A 19868-nucleotide genomic window follows, 5' to 3' on the forward strand; every position below is an offset into this window, starting at 1 on the left:
CTTCATGGATAGACAAACCTTTAATTGTGGACAAAATCATCAAATTTAAGATAGCACAACGTAAGTACCCATAGTGTTATGAGTTATAAGTTTATATTAGTAGTTTAGTTTGAAATAGTTTGTAGGATAATACTTTTATATGATATGAAATAGGCAAATATTTTATTCCACACCCTGTAGAGACAAACCCATATGCACCAATATATGCACCAACATATGATCCACTACCACATCAAGCTCTATACGAGATCATCAATGATGACTGCATCTCAGCAAACGCAACAGCAACTAACCAGTTAATAGTTGATCAGCAGCAAAGAAATCTCTTGCCACCTACCAATATCCCCAAGTTCAAATGTAATCTGGTAGAGTTTCGGTCCTTTGTGAAGGCCTTTGAGAGTAGGGTTTCTACCCGTACTCAGCGCACAAGTGAGAAATTGCATTACCTAGAACAATATATAATGGGAGACGCAAACTCCCTAGTTCGAAGCTGTATGCACCTAGAGGCCGAAACTGGGTACAAAGAGGCTTGGCGTTTATTGAAGGAGAAATACTGAAATGAGTATACAATTACTCAGGAATACATTGAGCAACTTACAAACTGGAACATCATCAAAACCAGATGATGTTGAAGGCCTGGAAAAGTTTTTATTTAACCACATGTAAAAATGCAATGGATGATTTAAAATCAATGAGGGAAATGGAGCCGTGCCTTGCAGAAGAAAACTCACAGTAAAAAGATAGCTTCCCTTATGTCTATGGGTCTCTGTTTTAAGTGCCTGATACCCGGTCATAGAAGCAGTGATTGCAAAAGAAAGATTATATGCAAAACGTGTAATAAGGAACACGCAACTATCCTACATCGTGAAGAAAAACCACAAACCACTCACGAGCCAAATTCAACAAAGGATGCCTCTGTTGCTCACGAGCCAAATTCAACTCAAACTGGTCAACAGCCAAACAGAGTGGCCAATGGAGTCATAGGGGCCGGCAGCAACCTGCGAAGCTACATGGCTATCATATCTGTACTGGTACGGGCAAACACATCTGGAAAGACCATTAAGACGTATGCATTTTTGGATAATGGAAGCTCAGCTACATTTTGTACTGAGAGTCTTATGGAACAGATGAGCGCAAAAAAAAAGACAAACCCGGTTAATACTCTCGACTATAAATCACAGGGATCAGCCAGTTAATAGTCACATTGTATCATCGCTGGAAGTTAGCAACCTCGAGGGTGGTACTCCTATAAAGTTACCAAGGTTGTACACCGTAAAGGAGATTCCAGTAACAAAGGAAGAAATACCTTTGCAGAAAGATATTAGAACCTGGCCATATTTACAAGACCTTAAGATCCCAGAATCGGACGCTGAAATTGGACTTCTTATAGGAAAGCAATGGAACCCTGGGAAGTGATGAATAGTCGAGGTGATGGTCCTTACGCAACCAAAACCCGCCTTAGCTGGGCTATAAACGCAGAGGTCCCAACTTGGGAAAGTCCATTCGCAGGAGATTTTGTCGTGAACCACATTCAATTCGCCAAAATGTGTTTACAGTATTATTGTTACGGTTTAACAAAGGCAGTGCATACAAATAAAAATACAATAATAGACCACGAAGCCTTAATGAATAGACATTGTTTCAACATCCTGCCTCACTTTTGTCTGGTTATTGAATATTGTTGACCTGGGCTGAGCCTGGGCTTAGGTGGTGCATAATCAATTTGGCCAAAAATATGAGGAAATTTGAAAATGCGGTGGAAAAATCAAAATGCGGTAGAAAACGTCGACATAGCGGTAGCGCGGTAGATGGGTACTAAAAGCGGTAGACTACCGCGAGTAGCGGTAGACTTGGGACCCCTGTAAACGGACCATTAAGACGTTCAGAACTGACAAACGACGAACGTGTCAATCGCATTGCTGTAAAGTCAAATCTCGAAGAGCAATTTCAAATCTATGCCAATCAAGATTTCAACGAACGAAGCTACGGAGAGAAATTGTCCTACTCACGAGAAGACAAAGAGTTTATGCGTAAGGTAGGTGGCAGTGTTTCCTTGATCGATGGTCATTATCAAATTGGTTTGCCTCTGAAGGACCACGTTTTATGCCGAATAACAGAGCTCAAGCACAACAACGAGCAAGTCAACTCAAGAGAAAATTTGGTAAGTCCCAAACCTTTTATGAAGACTATAAACGTTTTATAACCAAAGTTATTGAAGCTGGTTATGCAGAAAGAGTGAAGGACAATATTATCCGTAACGATGGTATGGTGTGGTATCTACCACATCATGGGATCTACCACCCAACCTGGACAAATACGCGTAGTTTTTGACTGCGCTGCCCGTTATCATGGTACTTCGCTCAACGATCAACTACTGCAAGGACCAGACCTAACCAATTCTTTAGTAGGTGTACTCCTGAGGTTCCGTGAAGAGCAAGTCGCTATTACTGGTGACATAGAGTCTATGTTCCACCAAGTTAGAGTGCTGAATGAGCATAGAGATTTATTAAGATTCCTGTGGTGGACAAATGGAGATCTTACTAAAGAACCGGAGGAGTACAGAATTAGTCCATGGGATTTAGACTTTTAAATCAAACTAATTGCAAGAAAAGGTTTTTTTGATGAAATGTGTTCTTTAGAACCTACTGAACACATTTATCAATGTTAGGGCATTTTTCGACAACGGGAAGTAGCCTAATTTGCATAATTAAAAATGGCGGCCATTTTTAATAACGTACTCTGTATCTTGGAAACCGCTAGTCACAGATACGTAATTATGATGCCAAAATCGTTAGAATATATGTTTTTATATTCACTTTAATGAAAAAGTTTGTCCAAAAATGAATGGAAGTGCTATTTCTAACATTATTGACCTTTAACCTTGATTTATCATATCTCAGCAACCATTTATTGGAGATATGCAAATTAGGGCTTAAATTGTTCAGAAACTACACATTTATATCCAGTCTAATGGCATGTTTTTGCAAAAAATGGCGGATTCTAACATTATTGACCTTTTACCTTGATTTCTCATATCTTAGCAACCACTAATAGGAGAGATACACAATATGGCTCAAAATGTTCAGAAACTACACATTTATATTTAGTCTAATGGCATGTTTTAGCAAACAATGGCTGATTCAAACATTATTGACCTTTGAACTTTACACTACATAAAATCGCATAACTTTGAAAATACTGTATCATAGGAAATTATTTTTAGTGTCAAATTGTTCAGAACATACATGTTTCTATAGAGTCTAATGACACATTTTGTCCAATAATGGCCTATTGTATGGTTATTAAAATTTGAACTATATTTGAAAAGGATTTAAACCCGTTAGAACATGTGATTTGGCACTCTACAATGTAAAAGAGTTGCAACGTTGACTTGTTTTGTTTAGTTTAAAGTAGGCCATTGGAACATTAAATTTATAAGTTTACCTCTAGGATTATTCGAAAAGAACGACATCTATGCTCGTCGCCGTTGGAGGCAAGTTCAGTACATGGCAGACGTGTTTTGAAGAAGATGGCTGAAGAGTATTTGCCAGCCTTACAAGAAAGACAGAAATGGATGAGATCAAAGAGAAATGTTGAACCTGGTGATGTCGTACTTGTAGTCGACAATGCAGCACCTAGGAATGTATGGCTATTAGGAAAGGTAATGAAAGTTAAAACAGATAGCAACGGAGTAGTTAGAATCGTTGAAGTACAGACAAAGAATTCTGTATTGGAATGTCCAATATCAAAATTAGTAATTTTATTGGAAAATGATAACTAGAAGGATTTGTATTACCATTTAGATTTAGTTTGCCGGTTCGTATTCTAAGCTTTTAGATAATTGTTATTAGACAATTAAGGGGCCGGGATGTTAGTGCTACTTTGACCCTTTAAGTCAAAGGTCAATAAGTACAAAGAATCTTTAAAGTATCTAATTTCATCTACATCTCATATGCTAACTGAGAAACTTCATGGATAGACAAACCTTTAATTGTGGACAAAATCATCAAATTTAAGATAGCATGAGTTATAAGTTTATATTTAGTAGTTTAGTTTGAAATAAATTGTAGGATGATAATACTTTTATATGATATGAAATAGGCAAATATTAATGTTACTGTACAGTATCTAGTATATAGGCTACTGTTTTACATTGCTACACAACCTTGAGAGCATAGCCTGCTGTAATAACTTTGAGTGCATAGCCTGCTGTAATAAGATATACCAAGGGAATCTTTGTTTTAGATCTGTGGTCAAGTATTTGTATGCTATATATCTATAGTACCACAGTATTCACAGTTCATTTTATATGAAATTATATAACGCTTTGATTTAGTAGCATAATTTGTAGTTTGATGTTACTATAGCTTACTACAGTAGATAATTATAGATAGTTGATTGTAAACATTTGTAGTTACACACTTTTTATATCCTTTGTTTGTAGTCAATCGTGATACTATATGGAATTTGGAATCTGATTATATTGAGGAACAGAATAAACTTGAATCACGCATTGAAACCGTTGGCTTTATATCGTATGGTGTATTTTGAAGTTTGTTTAAATATTGGAGCCAACAAACACCGTTGTCAAAATAAAACACAATGCCGACGCGATCAGTGTAACGATGGAAACCCACGTTTTGCACGCGCTTTTTATTCGATACTACGCTTGAAACAAGTGCACTGCATGCAATGTATTGAATATACTGCAGTATAGTAGAACGTGACATATTGCTACAACCAAAGTAAGAGAGGAGTTACAACAGTTGTCAGGTGCTGGTAGTCAAGTGTTATCAGAACTCCTAAAAGAAAGTGCGAATCAACGCTTAGCAAGGTACCTGCAGGCACAAGGCAATATATAATGGTTCCAGAAGACGAACCAAACTTGCCAGATGCTGTGCAACCAGGAGACACTGATAATCAACATATAGCAGGTGGTCTGCAGGTACAAGACAATGTTGTAATGGTTCCAGAGGACGAACCAAACTTTCTAGATGCTGTGCAACCAGGAGACATCGATTATCAACATATATCAGGTGGTCTGCAGGTACAAGACAATGTTGTAATGGTTCCAGAGGACGAACCGAACTTACCAGATGCTGTGTAGTCAGGAGTCATTGAGAATCAATATGAGGATTTATATGTAGCAGTTCCAGGAAAATGTCCAAGATTACCAGGTATCTTACAACCTACTAGTGTAGCAGGGTACTCAGCTACCCTTCGAATTACACGATGTGAAAAAAGGTAGGGCCATCAACTAGAAATAATTCTAAGATTAAGAATCCGAAGTGTTTAATAGATTGAGTATTGAGGGCGAGCTGACAACATTCACATTAAAAACATGTTTCGGAGCAGCAGAAACAATCGGCCACAAACCGGTTTTGAAAGAACACTACTTCACCTATAAAGGTCTCCATCCGACAGTGATGAGTCTGGAAAACTACATGATAATATTTGAATGACATCAAGATAAATATAACATAAAACACAACAGTGGAGATACATGTTACACATTACACATTTAGCTAATATTTTGATTTCTATCAAGGCCTTCCATTCCAGCTTTAAAAGCTAAAGTTGAGGATCATCAAAATCTAAGGTTGGCAGTCCTATTGGTTGTCATGGGACTCTCTGAAACAATACAGTCAGCTAGCAAAATCTAAATTGTCAATGATAGGTAATTTACTACTGTACATTAAGGTAATAGATACTATGCTGGCTAAGAACCACCATAGGTAATTCATTTTTTCTACTAAATACTTGACACTGTAACTTATTCGTGAATATTTTTATATTTACAGAGGAACCATCACGAAAAACAAAGTGGCAGAAGCAGCGACAAAAAGCTTTCATCTTACAAATGAACATGGTAGAGGAACAATATGCTAATGTAGGAAGGATGATTAACCAGGTTATCACACTGATAAATGCTACATCAAAAAGAACCAGGGCATATGACTCTGGTGATGGGCTTGAAAGAGGTTATTGAAGATTATAAACTGTTTGTAAATTTTTCACTCAAGTGTTATTGAGTAATTAAATATCAAAATAATGTGAAAACAAGGTCATATACATGGCTGCAGTCGCGTGCTCAACCGACTAAAAATATAAAAACAGGACTGAAGTTACTTTAGTTTGATATTTTTTTAATGATATAATATTTTGAAAAGCAGAATAATTTAGGGAAAAAGCGGCAAAATACCACCAAAAACAGGAAAATTGCATATCTATGTACTCCAACCCCCTTTACCCTCCTTTATAAAAGTATATATTTTGTTCATTATTTATTTATTAATTAGTACTAATTGATACTTAAACTTCATTTTTTCTTTTTCTTTCCACCACTTTTACTCTTTGGTTTTGCATACTTTGCTTCCAATTGTGCAAAGAAATCATCAGCTCCTTGTTGCCTGGAAGCCTGTTTCCTTTGAATCATAGCCATCAAGGAATCATCTGCATCACCAAGATTAAGCTCTTTTTTCAGCGATTCTGCTTCTTTTTCCTCGGCCATAGCCTATTTCAAACACAATATTTCTTCATAGGCCAATACACTTTTTACGGGTTTTTAAACAAATCTTTCTTATTGCAATGCAGTACCCGCAACTAAAGAAAAAACCCCTTTAACTAATTTCTACTAATAGTAGTATTTCTAATAGTGAGAATGTGAAAATAAATTACTGTTGAAATTGTGTTTATACAGTATCTCTATTTAAAATAAATGATCATTAGCTTAAAAATTGTTACAATTTATGGTATTTTATATTTATTTCATTGATAAGAATTGTAGCATTACAGTACAAGTCAATATAATACACTGTATTTAAATAGTACTTTGCCTATGCAGTGGCAGCACCTCAAAAAAATGATAAACATAAATAGAAGGTAAAAAAAGTCAATAACACTACCTTTTTCTTCCTTTTCTTGGATTTTTTCTTGTCCTCTGTTGTGAACATTTCATATTCAGGTAATTCGTCGTTATCTATTAATTCCTGCAATGTTTTTCGAAAACGTGGTTCATCATCATATGTACAGCACATTACGTTTTTAAGAATTTCTTCCATATCTCCACTAAATTCTATGTATGCCTTCTTCAGCTCCTCCAGTTCTTCTGGTGATTCTTTTGAAATATAATGTTTGAAACTTACAAGACTGACAATACATTACTACAGAAAACAGTTGGAAACTCAAACAAGACCTACTATGCTAATCAAATGATTGTTTGCATTGATTATTTTGTCCATATACAAGGTATTTTGGTTAAGCACTAATCAAATACGCCAAATGCATACAAATTTCATACTGTACGTTGTAGACCTACTGACTATGAATAAAAACATTTAAACTCTATTTCATGAACTTGTATTGTCTTATGAAGAATAATTTTTGATTATTTAAATAATTAATCAAAATCGTGAAAACACAAATGACAGTGTGCAATATTATTATATGAAATAATGTATCATGCAATTGTTCAAGTACAACTACACTGATATACCTCGATACGTTTCTTCAAATTTTTCAATGTCTTTAACCGTAATCTTTTGAAAGAGTAATCGCCAATAGTCATTCCAGTCCATTTCTTGATCAGTATCAAGATCATCAAAGACCTTTCCTGTTAATAAATACACAAACAGATTAATACAACAAGTTAATAATAATAATCATGTATTGTAATTGGCGAGTTGCTGACTGTTGGATGCGTATGAAAATAAAAGTATGTGACACCATAGATCTAATTTTATGGTTAAAATATTAAAAAGATAATAATTATTATTATTATTCAAAGAAAGCTATTTAAAGTTTTTTCGGTTATTATTTTTAAGCACATACTGTATTTTGTCTGTCACCGACATTGAAAATGGGTAATCTATTTTGTGACTAGCTTGCAATAGCCCATACTCTCAAGAGGGCATTGCTTAGATACAAAAAGTTAAAGATCCTAGAAAACCCTTGAACTATAATGGATGGATTTGGTGTGACTCACCATGTCAAAATCAGAATGCGTGCAATGCAAGGACCAGTGTTCGACAATAAAATGGGATCATCATCCCTTATGCATACTGCTGGAGGCAATCACGGCAGTGGTACAAGCTCTGCCAAGGGAAGCTGGGCCTTCGGTATCCTCACATAACATTCCTCCCCCATGTTGCCTGCAATACAAGTGCTGCCTCGGCAGTACTTTGAGACTAGCCCATTGGGGGATCCAAATCCCTGTAGGGCCGTGCACAAGACTAGGCTGCCACCTATTCCAGATGCAGTGAAAGAGTGTGCACATGAAGAAACAAGGGCTAGACGCAAATGGTAGATTTGTGAGTCCCTCCCCTCATCGCTGTACATCAGGCACCCGAGAGACATTATGAGCGGTCTCAGTGTCAGGTTACCTGGATGCGAATTTAATCTGCCTCTCATAGCAAATTACCGGCCTGCAAATTACCAAGGAGGTCACTATTCCGTTGACCTCGATCTGTGCACGGAGGTTCAACTCTCATACATTAAAATACTCTCTGCCACCACACATGGATACTCTGCAATGGTGAATCATGCATAGTATAATGTTGACACACATACTGGGCAGTCAAAATGTAGTCATAATCAACCATTCGATATGCTAGATGTACGCAGTAGGGTGTGTGTGTGTGCAAAGCATGTTAAAATGATAACGTATTCTAAATGATGCTCGTACGCAAGACTCCTACTAGATATTTTACCAAGAACTTATTCATTTCATTGCATGCATTTTTTAAATAAAAAGTTCACTGTGCTTTAAAAAAAAATGGTGTCTGATTTATGTGTTCCCATATACTGTATTTTAGATTATTTTTATATACGAAATAATATTTTAACAGTCAATGGCGGTCATTTTAAGTCCCCTCTGGTTGAAATCACTTTCTGTCTACAGTATACAGTTAACAATCCAGTACTTTTATACAGTAGTACTGTATACTATGAATTGCTCACAGTACTTGTTATTACAACATTTTGCTGATCAATCTGAATTTGTAGTACAGCGTTGGCATTTATCAATATTTGCTGAAGCTGAAGGGTGTCTAGAAAACTCAGATCTCAGATATATCTGGGTTTTCTAGATCTAGAAAACTCAGATATCTGAGTTTTCTAGATCTAGAAAACTCAGATATATCTGAGATCTGAGTTTTCTAGATCTGAGATCGAAGCTGAAATATTTAAGAAGTGCTGAAGCAAATAACTTAAGATTATTTATCAAACTGTCTTATCAGAGAAATTGTACTCTAAAGAGCAGCAAATTATGTCTTAAGACGAAAAATCCTTGCTTTATACGCATGCGCATTAGTTTTATCTCCTCATTTTCCCCTCCCAACAAGAGAGGGTGCATTCTGGTTACTATGCTTTTATTACTCTAAACTTAAATCAAATCAACATATGTTTATCAACCATGACAGCAACCCTTGGCAGCTGATACAGTTTTCTAATAAAAGTTAGTCAAATGTGTCGTACCTACAGTATCCCGAAAATATTAGTTTTGTTCGTCCAATTTTTAGGCCATCTTACTGAAGATTGATCATTATTTTAGCATCTGTGGTACCGCGGAAAACGCACTAGCATAGTCTCCTAGCGTGCTCGCATTGTCAAACGAGAGGTTTTCTGTTGCAGAAATGAGATAAGACAACATTTTTCATCTTAAGACAGATAGAAGATATAATTAAGCAAATATTATTGCTTAGTATTATTAATAAATCAGACTTTTAAAGCAAAATAAAGGATTTCAGGCAAAGTTAAGACGATTTTTTTGCTAAGCATAAAGGATTTCAGGCAAAGTTAAAACGATTTTTTTGCTAAGCAAGTTTGATAAATCCAGCTCCAGTAGTAGTAGTTTTTTGCTACCTGTACACAATATGATACAGGGATAAGGTGGTAATATATATTTTGATAGACAAAAATCCCTCCTACAGTTTATTTCAGAAAATAAATGTAAAAGAAAAAGATAAATGGTCAATTTACCAGTTTCATCATAGATGGAACGCTTCTCTTTATCGGACAACACAGAATAAAGTTTTCCAAGTGTTTGAAACTTCTTGGTAGCATCATCTTTATCACTTTCACTGACCCTGTCAGGGTGTACCTTTAAAGAACATCTGTGGTATGCTTTCTTTACTATAAAAATAAAATGTATTTAAAAATTAACTTTGTCCTAAGTACTTGAATTAGGTTTTTTGTAGGCCTACACTATACCTTATTGAAATTTCAGACGTTGAATGATGAATAGTGTCAAACTCAAATAAAAATACAGTACTCAAAAAAACTTGAGGCCCTACCACAAAAATATTATTATGTGATACTGTACTTTTATTTAAAAAAAATGTTGAATATATTTAAAAATTGTTTTTCCCATCCTCTTCCCCATCCCTCAACTCTAATGTTATATACAACATACAAATTGGGTTTATTTAAATGAGACAAGTTTCTCCTTCGGAAGTAGGCCTAATTCTCAGGGTGCTAATTTTAGTTGACTACATTATAAATCATTGTGTCTATTTATTTGTTTCTTAAAACGACAATGTATTTATAGTCCTGCGGTACGTACATTTGAAATCACCAGTTTTTTTACTCTAAAATTACTGTGTATTCGAGAACTATCTGTGGACACCACCTAGATAGTACACAAGCGAAGCAAGCATACCATCTAGTTTTAAAAAATACACTATAAATAAGAAATTGAAATAAAAAGTGCGTTGTTAAAATTTTCTAAATTTTTATACTTAATTTTTATCCTTATAACCTAATTATCTTCCCTGATTACATATATTCGATCAAGGAATTATTACCTCCGCCAAGGAGGTTATGTTTTCACCCCTGTATGTTTGTGTGTGTGTGTTTGTATGTGTGTTTGTGTGTCTGTGAACAGCCTGGAGGCCACAGTTTTTATCCGATTCTCACCAAATTTGGCAACAATGATCTATGCCCCAAAAGCTTGTACGAGTTCGAATTTGAGGGGAAAAGGTCATAGGTCAAGGTCACAACTAACAAAAAACTATTTTACTGCATAGAGACCATAGTTTTTATCCGATTCTCACCAAACTTAGCCACAATGATCAATGACACATCATATAATTGTGGTTAAATTTTGAAGGGTCAGGGTCAAAGATCAAGGTCCACAAAAAAACTAAAAAAAAAGAAATAAATAAATAAATAAAGTGGGACTTGAACCAGCGATCTCAACTGTGAGTGGCTGGAAACATAACCATTACACTACACTGTCATCCACAACTTTGTAGTGTGCAGTTAACATATTTACACTTAGAACTAATAAAAAAAAATGTAAAAAAAAAATATTCAGGGGGAATTTTATGTAGGGGAATTTTACAGCAGGCGGAGGTTTGTACTCTCGGAGTACCCTCTAGTTATTTCTATTATTAGATTCAACAAAAATGCAGTTATGTACATTTTATTGGATATTTCCTTTAAAGCCCCTTTCTCACAGACATGCCTGCAATATACCGGTATGATGCTGGCGTCGTGCCGGTATCGTTACCGGCATATACCCATTCCCATTGTGTCAAATCCTCGACGGGGAATTAATAACAGCATTTACGTTCTCACAGAATGCCCGTCTCGCATTGCAGGGAATATCCCTAGTAATATTACTAGGTCTGAAGCAGGTTATGTCGATGCCGGCATGATGCCAAGACGACCTGTTCTCACAGAAAACCATACCGGCATGGTAATGGTATATTCCCGCAACATTCCTGGCACACTGCTCTGTGAGAAAGGGGCTTAACAGATACATGTTTTTGCTGACCAGGGATTTCCTTAAAATAAAATATGCATTATTTTTATTATATTTTTTTGTGTCAAATGAATGACGTACGATCGTTTTTTTTCCATGGCAATGGACGTCGTCTTATTTAATCAAATAATATAAACGTTCTGAAAGGCTACCTGCACGTGTTTGAGCTGCGTATACTATTGTGACATCATCAAATGGCCACTTCAATTTAAAAATTAGGATTTTTGATCTTTTTTTGTAGGTTATCACATTCAATAGAATGAATCTCCGTTATTTGAGCCCGACTTTCGCTCAAATTTCAGTATGTGCTTGTTAAATTAATTATCTTTATCATGAGTTGCCACTATTTTCGTTTTAATGACGTAATCACGCGTAAAAACTTGAATAACGTAGGTTGTGTAATTTGACCTTCAGCGTATATTTGAATATCTCACAGCTTTTCAGAATTAAAGTTGACCTTGATGATTATAATTGACTATGAAAGCTGATGAAATTTAGATATAAATTCATATCAAAATTAAGCTTAAATATCAGTAAAATTATAAAAATGTGAAAGTGACGAATTAAATTATAGTTTATTTTGTTTTTAGTCATAAGTAATACGTACAGTTTAATCATTATAATTAAAATAAAAACGTAATAACAACAAATAAGTCAGTGTCCCCGTTTGTAATTTATAAATGTTAAAATTATATTGCACATGTCCCCGTCCCCTTAATGGCATATGACCGTTTCGGCCACAGACAGTTTCGGCCACAACAGATTTTTATGGCGCGCCATTCACGCATATGCTATTGTTTTTGCAATTAGTTATCGCATCTCATGCTTGTTGTGTTGTATTTTTTATGACTATTACTACCATTACAGTGTTATCATTCTTAACGTTTGTTTTTTCCATTCCAGTTTAGTTGTATCATGGAGTCTTGGCGAAAAACAAATTCAACTGTCAGTGACAGTTAAATAATCTCTTAGTACAGACGTATTAATAGTTTGGCTATGAAAAAAAAGGAATTTAATTAAAACGTTTTTCCTTCCATTGCTTAGGTGAGCTAAGGAACAAAGAGGAATATCAGGAACTCACACATCAATACAAGCAGAATCAAGCAGAATCAAGAAGAAAATTAGTGATAAAACAAAATAAATTTAGTAAAACTTTGTCGTCTTCATTTGATTGGTTTTTAATACAACACAGGAGTAATTCAATGTTTTATCATGAAGCTCAAGTGTCTTAAGAACACATGTGCATAAATAAAACGAACATATCAGCCCCAACATAAAAATAATAATTGAGTAATTTGCGGCGATATGCATTTAACATATTTTAACATGCACAGAATAAATGAACATATCATAATATCATGTCAGTATTTAAACAAAATGAGTAATAATTCGGATAAAAATGCGACTAAGGATAACATTTGTTGCGTTCAATTTAAAAAATTCATTTTTATTTATCCACTAAACTGTACAACAGTGTTGCTTAAATCACACTCCAGAAAAGAAAATATGAAAGAAATTTGCAGAAAGAAGCAATCAAACACTGTTATTTCAAATTTCGGAACGTCCGTAATTACTACGGAAATTCGGCCCAATATTACGGACGTAGGGAAATGAAGATAAATAGGGTACTGAACTACGGAAATACTTAAATGATGGGGAATCCCCGGCAAAATGCAATGACTACGGACAAATCAACGACCCATATGACGGGGTTTTCCACGTACCTTCTCATGACTCTCAGTCAGAAATTCATTCCGAGCCTGTTTAGAAACATATCTAAAAAAAAATCTTCAATGCCTTCGCATAATTCCTTTTGGGTAGTGGTGTTTTACTAATATTTCAAGTTCATTATTAGGTAAAATTTTACAGGTAAAATCAAACGCACGCATTTCTATTAACATTTATTTACCAATGTTTCATTCTTTATAATTCTTAATAATTATATACTTTCTTCAATTGTTTCTTCCGATAAAATAAATCGTATTCTTAAAGCACTTTATTCTTCCATTTCTTATTCCTTCAAAGTTATATTTATTGTACCTCGACACAATAAAATTAGTATATATCCCTACGTACTTCAATTCGTTTTATATTTATAGAAAAATGTACATACAATTAGTATCACTTAGGCCTCATTCAATTCATTTCTTTTATTTGTAAAAACTATACATTTTAATTTCAATCGTATTGTATTTTTTGTACTCTGAAATATCGGTATCTACGTAATTCTTCGTTTCTTATCTCATCATACCACCTAGCTACAAAATATGTGTTCGTATTTTATTTTCATTATTAATTAATTAATTGCCAAGTTTGTCTGTGTCCGTGTTTTCCTGTGTAAAAACAAAAAACAAAAGTAAAACACAATGAAATCGATAATCCTGTATTACATTGTCGTGTCTCATTGTTCCCCTATCAATGGCACTATGGGCGTTCCATAGATATGGTAGTATTATTGTCTGTGGCCGAAATTGTCTGTGGCCGAAGTTGGCCTAATCCCCCTTAATATCCACTTGTTTCGTGGGAAAGTTTCCCCTGAATATATTACAGGTGTCCCGAAAGAAGAGATTCACTGTCACCGTGACCATGCATGGATACTGTTTACATTACAATACAGGTCTGGGCCTAGCCCTATAATAGGCCTCAAGCACGGTCCATGCATGGATGATATTTTTATACCTCCATCATCATGCCTCAAGTACATACATAGTTATTACATTATTATTTTGTATCACAAACTCGCGTGGAAAGAACACATATAATTTATTTTATGGTGAACAATTATAAATCTAGGCCTAATTCGTTTTCGTGGACCCGATCGTCTTTCCTTTATTTTATAATGGGCCCGATCGTCTAGGCCTATAGTAATTATATTGGCCCGAACGTCCATACAGTTGAGCCCGAACGTCCACAAAGTTGGGCCGGATCGTTTAAAAAAAAAAAGCCGATCGTCTGTACATCGCCAGGAGGCCAGGCTAGCCTAGACTGAGGCTAGCTAGCTACATGATAGGCTTAGGCCTAGAGACTAGTACTTACATTCATTTGGTTTTGCAGATGTTTCTACAGCAAGTACGGCATACAAGTTCTTTTCATCAAAGTGTTCCACACAATCCTCTATTAGCCCCATAACGTACGCTGGTTTGCCGGGCAATCTTTTAACGATTGAATTTGTAAAATTAATGTGTTTTTCAGATTTCGTTTTCCCGCGCACTCCGCCCTCTTGAGTCTTGTGTTGTGACCAAAAACTTTTAATAAAAAAATTACAGGGTGTACATCTTAAAGCCCCCTTCCCTACGTTTTTTAGATCTAATTTAAGATCACAAACTATATTTAATGTAAAAATAATACTATATGGTCCTATTGCGATAACTTTTTTCGTCTTTAAACGGTTAAAAATGTGAAAAATAAGTCAATTCTAATAATTATAGCGGCCCGCTATAAATCCCAAAATGCATTGCGCGCGGATTGATATTTTTGTTTTTCACCTGTAATTCGCCCACTTTTCGATCGATCGTACGTGAGGCCAAAACAAATGGAAGACTCCTAACTTTTCAGCGAAAACACCGGGTTTTCCCCAATTTGTATCAACGGAGTCTGGCAAAAATAGAAAGACAATTAATGCAGCAACTATACAACGTCAGGCTAGGTATATAGCTAGCGTACGATGTTCGTACGTTACCGATGTTTACCAGCTAGGCCTACAAAACTAAGCCTAGCTAGGCTAGGCCTAAGACCGTCCACGAGAGGTCGATCGCCGCGAGCTACTTAGGTAGTGCATTGTTTCTCACTTTTTATCATAATTTACCATAAAACGTACATTTAAGACAAGGAATGACATGGTTTAATGTTTTTAAAGTGATATATATGTATTATTTTCCAAAAAACGTCCAAAATTGCAGGGAAGGGGTCTTTAACAATTCTTAACGTATAAAATATAGGCATAATTTGTCGACGAAATTTATTTTATCAAGACTAGGCTAAATCACATTTTCGACAAAAACAGTGTTCTAAGCAAGGAAGAGTGAAATTACGGTACCCTGGTTTTCCTGGTCTTGGACGCAGAGGCGATTAAATTCCTCCTCTAATTTCGAAAGACAGGACACTAGATTAAGCCATGTTTATACAACAATCCTAATTTACGCACTGTTGGAGAAGATGAGGTCCGACTCAGTGTCAAAGCCCCTCAACCCTTTCCCCCGCATGGAGAGCTCAGATGACGTTCAAGCAAGTTAATGAGTAGGCCCTACATTAACACTGTATATTATTATTCTTATTACTATTAGATCAATCTATATTATGCCTCTCGTTTATAACACACTATACTTTTAAACAAATAATTAATGTTTATATTCATGCAGACGTGTTACAAATAATCATTCGGTGAAAGATGAAATGTTCTTATGAAATGATTTGTACTATTGCCAGTTGCATACTATTAAACATGGGCATGACCCGGGTAAAATGGAAATGTATACCAAAACATTATATGTATCAAAACATTATATGTATCCATTTGAATACACAACAGTCAATATAACCATGGATTAAAGAATAGAAGGATATGCATCGACGTGAGATCAAGGGTTCACTCTCGCCGACAAGCCGCGGACCGCCCACAATGTTACAGTTTAATTAACCGCATGGTAACAACGAAACGGTCGCGTGCCTAATATATTGTTTACTGCACATGTGCAACGACATTTAACCTTGTTGGCTACGCTTCTTTCGCGCGTTCTTTGGTTTCCGGTCCTTCATAGAAACTTTACTGCTACAAATCGTTTGCAGACACAACTGGTGATTGCTCATTTTCTATCTAGAAAATATTGTTGCACTGTATGTATTCATACATATTTGAACAGTATAATCAGTGGCGTAACGACTATCTGCGCTCACTGGCTAAACCCAGGGGCCCTGAAGCTTGGGGCCCATGAGCAGTGCCCAGAGGAACAGGCATAAAATATGTCGAAAATGCTAAAAACGTCCCAGGCCTCGATCTTTGAAACTTGGAGGGCCACTTAGGTTTCCTAAACAAGTGGCTTCAGGCCTCTGCCTCATGCCACTGAGTATAATGTTTATTGAAAACAGTTATTAAATGACATTGTATGTTATTGTGAAGACCCTAGTGTAGGCCTACTTCATCAATATACCAGATAAAAACAATACTATATTGTTATTGGCTTAGAATTGTAGATGCTATAATTGTAATTAGTATAGGTTTCTGCCGCGATTGATCTTCGCTAATGTTTTTATGACATTAAAGTAGCATTTTATGACCTGTAGTAGCCCTACATCTCTGAGACAATAACTATTTGTTGTCTCAGCCTACATGTAAAATTACAAAATCAGCAAGAATACTAGGCCTAGGCCTTCCAGGCTTACTAAATACTAGTAAACCATATGATTTGCCGACATTGATACTGCTAATCTTAAGTGTAGTAGATACAACATGTAATCATGATCTATATACTCACCGTTGTCTTACTTCTTGTGTGAATAATAATAGGTACTTCGTTTGTTCGTGATTAAGTTTGCCCTGCGTGTACTTTTCAAAAGGACCGCTAGGTAACGTATCGCAACTATAGCCAGCCAATCCCGGATCAGGGATCGCTGTTTTCATTCAATTAGGCCCGGTGATTGGATGTGATGTGGATGACATAACCACTAGCCAATCACCAGGCACTACAATTTAAATATAATCACATCGATAATTAAGGAGATTTATGAAGAAACCACTGCTTAGCCATATATTAAAAACACGATTGTTGTATGTGTGGACACCGGCCACGCTAACAACATACATGGTCAAATGCATAATTTAATATTCTATAGATTAACGCAATTTTTAATGACAGAAGATGGCAGGCAAATAATGATAATTCAAATATAAAAATTGCATATTTTATTAATATTACCAACTACTTAAAATTACCAGTCGTAAGAAAGTGAACGTTTCGTAGTCCGATTGTGATGAAACTAAAACAGAATTGTTCAGCAATATATTTTTGTTGTCAATTAATCATCGACGCAGACATGTCAATAGAACATTCAGACTGCGCATACGATTTCTACATGGTTACGTTTTGGTCTAAAAAATGTAACAGTTGAAAACGCAGCGTTTTACAGAGGGCCGCGGTTAGAGACACAAAGTTCAATGAGCGTGTTTGTTTGATTGGCAGCAGTGCTTTAGTATAGGCAAGCGCGTTGTAAAATCGTTTGATGTCACCGTCGATGCATATCCTTCTATTCTTTAATCCATGATATAACTGAGGTTAATTTTGAAGCTCACAAAGAACTGAAGTGTATACTCGAATTTAAAACGTATACAATGTTAAAAGTAACTGTGTACTTTTATACATTCCCACAAAATGTAATAAGAGGTGTAGAAATACAGCAAATTAATACAATGTAATGAAAAAAACAATATATCTTAAAAGTTTGTTTACAAGCAGGGTACAAAATAGTAAAACATATAGTAAATCATGGTTGATATTGTGATCCACAAATTTCAAAACAACAAAATGGCCCGATTGAGTTGTTTATGCTAATAAATGCAATTCATTACGAGTTGAAGAAAATAATTACAATAATGAAATCGACAGAGACAAAATAGATTTTAAGAGACAGCAACTTTATTGTAAAAAGCACAACAATTAATTTTACTATAGCCACCTTATTAATAATATTTCTACTGCCCCATCTTGTTAATCGAAATGGGAAACAGATTTTAGAAATGTAAATCTTAATTGGAAAGAAATATGGTATAAAAAGTTTATAGTATAAAACATATTTTAAGCTGATACACCGTATACAGTACTTGCATGTACAAAACGTATGAAGACATGGAAGCTGTTTTCTACATAGTTATGGATGCGACTACTGTCGAACTGAACCAGTAACGGACAAACACACACTGCTATACACTTAACGAAACAGTTAGTAATTGGATAGTATAGTTACTAGAACAAAAAGTAAAAATCTTTTGTATTTACAAAGCTAAATCTACAGAAAAGTATACAAAAAGATCAACAACGATTTGGAACTTGTTCCTAGTAGAACTCAGAAATGTATTAGAATGCTTAGGTAATGTAAATAGAGCTCAAAATAAATGGGCTAATGTAAAAAAGAAATTAATGAATACAATTTTTTTTAATCGAAATGTAAGCTCGTCTTTTTCTATTTCTTAATTTTTCTTCCTTCTATCTTGACGAGAATGAATATTGTAGTAACTTTAGTACTTTTACCGTATTAATTTTGTCTATAAAACTATTAATGATTTTTCTTGGCTCTCCTCTTCTGACATGGCCTATAGCTTACCGCGCAACGCGTTCATCGCGTCGCATGGTAGCATAATTGCGCGCTAGGTATCCATCACAACAGCTAGCTATAGCAACTTAACAACACAAATCATCTACAGCTTGATATATCAACTGTGTATGAAATACTGAGCGATAAATTCCGAATTATCTTCGTAATTATTATCAATTTAATTAAGTTATTGCGTACAAACAATGGAAAAGGTTCCAACGAACCGTGGTGAGTGGAGAAATCATTTAGAAACTTTTTATATAAATAGAAATAATAGTTAAAATGAATGACATTTTTTTTTGACACTATAAATTTCTTCACTGTGAAAATATTCACCCATCATTAGGATAGACCTATATTAATTGTGTGTGGCCAGAAGATAAATTGCCTAGGTAGCTTATCCTTTTTAAATGTTTGCAGACATAATTGTCAACGAAACGTTCGGGCCTGTCATCCAAGGACTAAAACCAATATCGAGTTTCAGTGGGAAGACAAAGGCACAAGGAAACGATGCTACAAAGACCAGCATCAATGATTTGGCAGTCAAGCCAAAGGTTGAACGTCCTCAGCACAGGATTAAGCCACCAGTTGCACCAAAACCAGCAAAGAAAAATGTAAAAAAGATGGCGCATTCAATCCAAGGTGATGACAATATTGTGAAAGAGGACAAGTTTCATCAGATTAAGCCACCAGTTGCACCAAAACCAGCGAAGAAAAGTGTAAAAATGATGGCTTATTCAATCCATGATGGCAATATTGTAAAAGGGGACAAGTTGCATCAGATTAAGCCACCAGTTGC

General features: G+C 35.4%; 1 protein-coding gene across 1 annotated transcript; it reads right to left on the bottom strand.

Moving 5' to 3' along the window:
• Positions 1 to 6129: 6129 nt before the first annotated feature.
• LOC144849734 (dnaJ homolog subfamily C member 9-like) lies at positions 6130 to 14983 on the bottom strand. The gene is made up of 5 exons (XM_078706800.1): positions 14801 to 14983; positions 9979 to 10131; positions 7496 to 7612; positions 6906 to 7117; positions 6130 to 6514 (listed from the first exon to the last, which is right to left on the bottom strand). The coding sequence occupies exons 1-5, from the start codon at positions 14889 to 14891 to the stop codon at positions 6320 to 6322; spliced, it is 768 nt and encodes a 255-aa protein (XP_078562926.1). The 5' UTR covers positions 14892 to 14983; the 3' UTR covers positions 6130 to 6319.
• Between the last annotated feature and the right edge of the window lie 4885 nt (positions 14984 to 19868).

Source organism: Antedon bifida, chromosome 1, assembly GCF_963402885.1.
Source record: "Antedon bifida chromosome 1, ecAntBifi1.1, whole genome shotgun sequence".
Classification (NCBI taxonomy): Eukaryota; Metazoa; Echinodermata; class Crinoidea; order Comatulida; family Antedonidae; genus Antedon; species Antedon bifida.

Bases quoted from the DNA above. Each gene is read 5' to 3' on its own strand.
- LOC144849734 (XM_078706800.1), bottom strand. From the start codon at position 14,891: ATGGGGCTAATAGAGGATTGTGTGGAACACTTTGATGAAAAGAACTTG. The intron at 10,132-14,800 runs GTAAGTACTAGT...TTATTTTTATAG, and splicing joins ATCTGCAAAACCAAATGAAT to TAAAGAAAGCATACCACAGA. The intron at 7,613-9,978 runs GTAAATTGACCA...ATTTATTAACAG, and splicing joins TTCCATCTATGATGAAACTG to GAAAGGTCTTTGATGATCTT.